This window comes from Sprattus sprattus (genome assembly GCF_963457725.1).
Source record: "Sprattus sprattus genome assembly, chromosome: 3".
Lineage (NCBI taxonomy): Eukaryota > Metazoa > Chordata > Actinopteri > Clupeiformes > Clupeidae > Sprattus > Sprattus sprattus.
The window spans coordinates 36560932-36566894 of record NC_137922.1 but is presented as its reverse complement, the minus strand read 5'-3'; the positions used below and the strand labels follow the sequence as shown (position 1 = coordinate 36566894).

General features: G+C 41.8%; 1 protein-coding gene across 1 annotated transcript; it reads left to right on the top strand.

The window, feature by feature from the left end:
* Window positions 1-4470: 4470 nt before the first annotated feature.
* LOC308363088 (cholesterol 25-hydroxylase-like protein) lies at window positions 4471-5232 on the top strand (the record flags this gene model as incomplete). Its single annotated transcript, XM_080835863.1, has 1 exon — window positions 4471-5232. One exon carries the CDS (start codon window positions 4471-4473, stop codon window positions 5230-5232), a length of 762 nt encoding a protein of 253 aa, XP_080691989.1.
* Between the last annotated feature and the right edge of the window lie 731 nt (window positions 5233-5963).

The window sequence follows — 5963 nt, the reverse complement described above, 5'->3', positions numbered from 1 at the left end:
AAGACCCTATTATGATGTCATAATGGCCCAATGTAAGTCAATGGGAGGAATTTATATTCATTTTTCTTTAATATCTTAAAAAGTATAAAGTTTAGAAAAGTGAAAAATACATAGCATAAGTGTCGTTTACAAGACCTACGCGACAAAGTTTGAATGAAGTTTCTACCATAAGCGGTTCGGGCTGAATTAATCGCAGGAAAAGGTAACAAGAACTAGAAAATGCATTTCCTGAAGGAAATACCAGTGCATGAAATGCAAAAGTTAGGAAAGGAAGAAGAAAAGAAAGAAGAGTGAAAGAAGGAAAGAAGAAAGGAAAGAAGAGTGGAAGAAGGAAAGAAGAGTGAAGAAAGGAGAGAAGAGAGGAAGAAGGAAAGAAGAGTGAAAGAAGGAAAGAAGAAAAGAAAGAAGAGTGAGGAAAGGAAAGAAGAGTGGAAGAAGAAAAGAAAGAAGAGTGAAAGAAGGAAATCATAGTTGAAGAAGGAAAGAAGAAAGGAAAGAAGAGTGAAAGAAGGAAAGAAGAAAGGAGAGTGAAGAAAGGAAAGAAAAGTGAAAGAAGGAAAGAAGAGTGGAAGAAGGAAAGAGGAGTGAACAAGAGTGAAAGAGAAAAAGAGAGTGAAAATATTGAAAAAAGGAGATAAAAATGGAGTGAAGAAGAGAGATTGAGTGTGAGAGAAAGTAGACTAAGAGGGATAGAGAGAAAGATGGAGAGATGGAGTGAGAAAAAAAGTAGAGAATGGAAGGTGTCTTAATGTTCCTAGTTACAGTTAAATTGAGAGGGACAGAGAAAAGGTTCCTTGGATTTGCCGCAGGTGTCAGTGGAGCACAGGTGCAAGCCAGTTTAAAGACCCTATTATGATGTCATAATGGCCCAATGTAAGTCAATGGGAAAATTTAGATTCGTTTTTATTTAATATCTTAAAAAGTATAAAGTTTAGAAAAGTGAAAAATACATAGCATAAGTGTCCTTTACAAGACCTACGCGACAAAGTTTGAATGAAGTTTCTACGTTAAACGGTTCGGGCTGAATTAATCGCAGAAAAAGGTAAGAAGAAGAAGAAGAAGAAGAAGAAGAAGAAAATGCCTAGGAACAACAATACAGGGCATTTCATGCACTGTAATAAGAAGAAGAAGAAGCCTAGGAATAACAATACAGGGCATTTCATGCACTGTAATTATTAGTGGTGGTTTTAGGGTTGGAGAACATTTTCTCCTCATTCCTATTCCTCTTATTCACCACAGGGTGGTGCACTTCACTTCAACACGTTTAGAAAGCAGCCAGGTTGTCTACTGAAAGCATCCCAAATCTTTGATCCCAGAGGGTTGATATTGTGTTACTCTTTAACTCCTGCTGGACTCTTCTGGGATGTTTCACATTTCGGACTCATAACCCTTATTTACCCTTATTACAGTGCATGAAATGCCCTGTATTGTTATTCCTAGGCTTCTTCTTCTTCTTCTTCTTCTTCTTGTTACCTTTTTCTGCGATTAATTCAGCCCGAACCGCTTAACGTAGAAACTTCATTCAAACTTTGACGCGTAGGTCTTGTAAACGACACTTATGCTATGTATATTTCACTTTTCTAAACTTTATACCTTTTAAGATATTAAAGAAAAACAAATATAAATTTCTCCCATTGACTTACATTGGGCCATTATGACATCATAATAGGGTCTTTAAACTGGCTTGCACCTGTGCTTCACTGACAGCTGCACCAAATCAAAGGAACCTATACTCTCTCTGTCCCTCTCAATTTAACTGTAACTAGGAACATTAAGACACCATCCATTCTCTACTTTTTTTTCTCTCCATCTCTCCATCTTTCTCTCTCAGTCAACTTTCTCTCACCCTCAATCTCTCTTCTTCACTCCATTTTTTTCTCCTTTTTTCAATATTTTCACTCTCTCTTTATCTCTTCATCCAGAGCCACTCTTGTTCACTCTTCTTTCCTTCTTCCACTCTTCTTTCCTTTCTTATTTTCTTCTTTCACTCTTCTTTCCTTTGTTCTTTCCTTCTTTCACTCTTCTTTCTTTTCTTATTTCCTTCTTCCACTCTTCTTTCCTTCCTTCACTCTTCTTTCCTTTCTTCTTTCATTATTTCACTCTTCTTTCTTTTCTTCTTTCCTTTCTTCACTCTTCTTTCTTTTCTTCTTTCCTTCTTTCACTCTTCTTTTCTTCTTCCGCTCTTCTCTCCTTTCTTCACTCTTCTTTCCTTTTGTCTTTCCTTCTTCCACTCTTCTTTCTTTTCTTCTTCCTTTCTTAACCTTTGCATTTCATGCACTGGTATTTCCTTCAGGAAATGCATTTTCTAGTTTCCTTTGATCTCTGTGATGATCAAATAATGTTGCAGTAATATAAAAGTAGACCATTAGTTGTATATTCTTCCACCAAACCCATCACATGACCATAGCTGTCATTCTCTCTATGTGATTTCTTGGAAAAATATTAAGCAGTTTTATCAGCTGCTTTCCTAATTTTCTGTGTTCATTCTTTTATTCATGCGTTGACTCTTGTAATTAAGAGGGTGACAGTTAACCTGTTGTCTGGTCGGGAAATCTTTATTTTACACTCACAAAGTAAGTTATTGTCTGTCAGTTATCAGAGAGTCTGTAAATTTGGTCACTTGGGCAATCTCTGTGGACACAAAGGTCACAAAGTTAGAGTTATTACAGAACTCTCTCATTTCCTTTACCTTTTTTTCTGGGAGCAGTCAGTATGATCTTCTGATTTTCCTTTGTAACAAATGCTTGTAATCCTCCCATCGGTTGTAGATGACTCATTCCTTTGATAGCAGATGCTTCCTTGGGTCTATGGGTCACATGGTTAGAGATCGCACAGAGGAACTCTCTAATCACCTTCAGACCAATTAAGGGGATGTTTAAGAGGAACAGTGTTTACAGCTATATGAGGGGCGTGTTGTCAGTGTTTCGGGCTATATGAGGGGCATGTTGTCAGTGCATCAGGCTATATGAGGGGCATGTTGTCAGTGCATCAGGCTATATGAGGGGCATGTTGTCAGTGCATCAGGCTATATGAGGGGCATGTTGTCAGTGCATCAGGCTATATGAGGGGCATGTTGTCAGTGCATCAGGCTATATGAGGGGCATGTTGTCAGTGTATTGGGCTATATGAGGGGCATGTTGTCAGTGCATCAGGCTATATGAGGGGCATGTTGTCAGTGTATTGGGTTTTATGAGGGGCATGTTGACAGTGTATTGGGCTATATGAGGGGCATGTTGTCAGTGCATCAGGCTATATGAGGGGCATGTTGTCAGTGTATTGGGCTATATGAGGGGCATGTTGGCAGTGTATTGGGCTATATGAGAGGCATGTTGTCAGTGTATTGGGCTATATGAGGGGCATGTTGTCAGTGTATTGGGCTATATAGCATCAGGCTATATGAGGGGCATGTTGTCAGTGTATTGGGCTATATGAGGGGCATGTTGTCAGTGTATTGGGCTATATGAGGGGCATGTTGTCAGTGCATCAGGCTATATGAGGGGCATGTTGTCAGTGTATTGGGCTATATGAGGGGCATGTTGTCAGTGTATTGGGCTATATGAGGGGCATGTTGTCAGTGTATTGGGCTATATGAGGGGCATGTTGTCAGTGTATTGGGCTATATGAGGGGCATGTTGGCAGTGTATTGGGCTATATGAGGGGCATGTTGTCAGTGTATTGGGCTATATGAGGGGCATGTTGTCAGTGTATTGGGCTATATGAGGGGCATGTTGGCAGTGTATTGGGCTATATGAGGGGCGTGTTGTCAGTATATTGGGCTATATGAGGGGCATGTTGTCAGTATATTGGGCTATATGAGGGGCATGTTGTCAGTGTATTGGGCTATGAGGGGCATGTTGTCAGTGTTTAAGGCTATATGGCAGGTATGTTGTCAGTGAATTGGGCTATATGAGGGGCATACTGTGGCATCCTGTTATTTGTTTCAGTTAAATGCACAGTAAAATATCTGAATGTGTAAAACCTCTTTCTCTTCTCGCCTTGCTTCTGTGACCATCTCTACGTCCATCTCTTCCCACTATCCTCCTCTCTCATGTTGGTTTCGTTTTCCTTTCTTATCAGCTTGGGTTCCATATTGGATTCAATTTGAATTCCTTGCAAAAGTTGTCTGTCATTCATATGAACCCTTGTTTTTTTGGGGCTTTTACATAGTTAAGATCTAAATATCTATCCTGTGCCAAAATATGTTTCTCTAATCTCTCTTTTTGTTCTCTATCTTTCTGTCAAATCCACCAGCTGACATACACACTCACGCCCACACTCACACGCCCACACACACACGTGTCCACGCGCGCTCACACACACACACAAACTTAATAGCTTCTAAAATTCCCAGGAAACCCCCAGTCACAGGAAAGCCATTTAAGGAGATAAGGGGGCCGGCCCTGCCAGAGCACTACTCTGGCTCCACAGGAGTTAGCAGCATAATCGTCTCGCACACAGACCTGAAGAGACATGTTTGCACTGCTACTACAGAGCGTCTGGGACTGGCTCCTGACGCATGATGCCTGGCTCAGCTCCCCCTTCTTCCCCGTGCTCTTCTCCCTGGGCACCTACCTGCTCTTCTGCCTGCCCTACGTGGCCCTGGATCTCCTGTCACAGCACGTGGAGCTTATCCGCCGCTACAAGATCCAGCAGAGGAGCCATGTGCCGTGGGAGGTGATGTGGAGCTGCCTGGTCCACTCGCTCTATACCCATGTGATGTTCATCTTCCCGCTAACGGTGCTGCACTGGTACTGGAGGAAAGTGAGTTTACCGGCCGAGGCTCCGCACCCGTTGAAGGTGGCACATGACCTGTTGGCCTGTTTGCTGCTGTTTGATTTCCAGTACTTTGTGTGGCACATGCTGCACCACAAGGTGCCCTGGCTGTACCGGACGTTCCACAAGGTGCATCACAAGTACACCTCTACGTTCGTGCTGAGCACGGAGTACTCGGGCGTCTGGGAGACGCTCTCACTGGGCTTCTTCGCCGCCATCAACCCTCTGCTCCTGGGCTGCCACCCGCTCACTGAGCTGCTGTTCTTCGTGCTCAACATCGGGCTGTCTGTGGAGGACCACTGCGGATACGACTTCCCCTGGGCCATCCACAGACTGGTGCCGTTTGGACTTTTTGGAGGGGCAACCCATCATGACCTCCATCACCTCAAGTTTAAGTCCAACTACGCCCCGTATTTCACACACTGGGACAGACTGTTTGGGACTCTGCATGAGGATTAAGAAGGGCACTGGTCGGCATGACTGGCCCCTGTGACATTTATTCTTTTATATTAAAAGGAACTACAAAGTGCTGGCACAACTATAAACTCTATGAGCAGAAACCACCAATTCTAACCAAATCTTCTATTTTGCAAAATGATCTTTGTTAGAGTGATTTGTTGCAATTATGAAATAGTATATTTTTATATTTTCTTTTATTGCTTATTTATAATAATTTATGTCAAATGTCCTGAAAATGAGCACATCATTGTTAATGGTCACTGACCATCAATGGGCACTGAAGGTATAAATGTTTATATTACTTCTAATCATATGTTTCCATTCAATCTGCATATGAATGAAGTAAAGCTGCCTTGAATGTAATAAATGACTGTGCAAAACTCACATTCTGACCCTCCACTTGTTGTATTCCAACTGCACATGGTGAAACTGGGGGAATTTGACGTGGTTAAGGAATGATAAGGATGTGGCCATGACATGCCAGTCAGATCTACTTCCTTATTGCAGACAGCTCTTACCTAGTTCACCTGGCAGTTTAGTTTATAGTGGCATTATATTCTCAGTGTTTAATCAGTGTCCTGGGAGGTACATGAATTTCAATTGTGTCCTAATAGAGATACACTATAAAACAAAATAAGACTGAAGCACTTGCTACCTACAACCTATTCTGTCAATCATGATAACCCACATTGCAACTGCTTAGTGATAAACAAATCATTATGCCTGAGTAC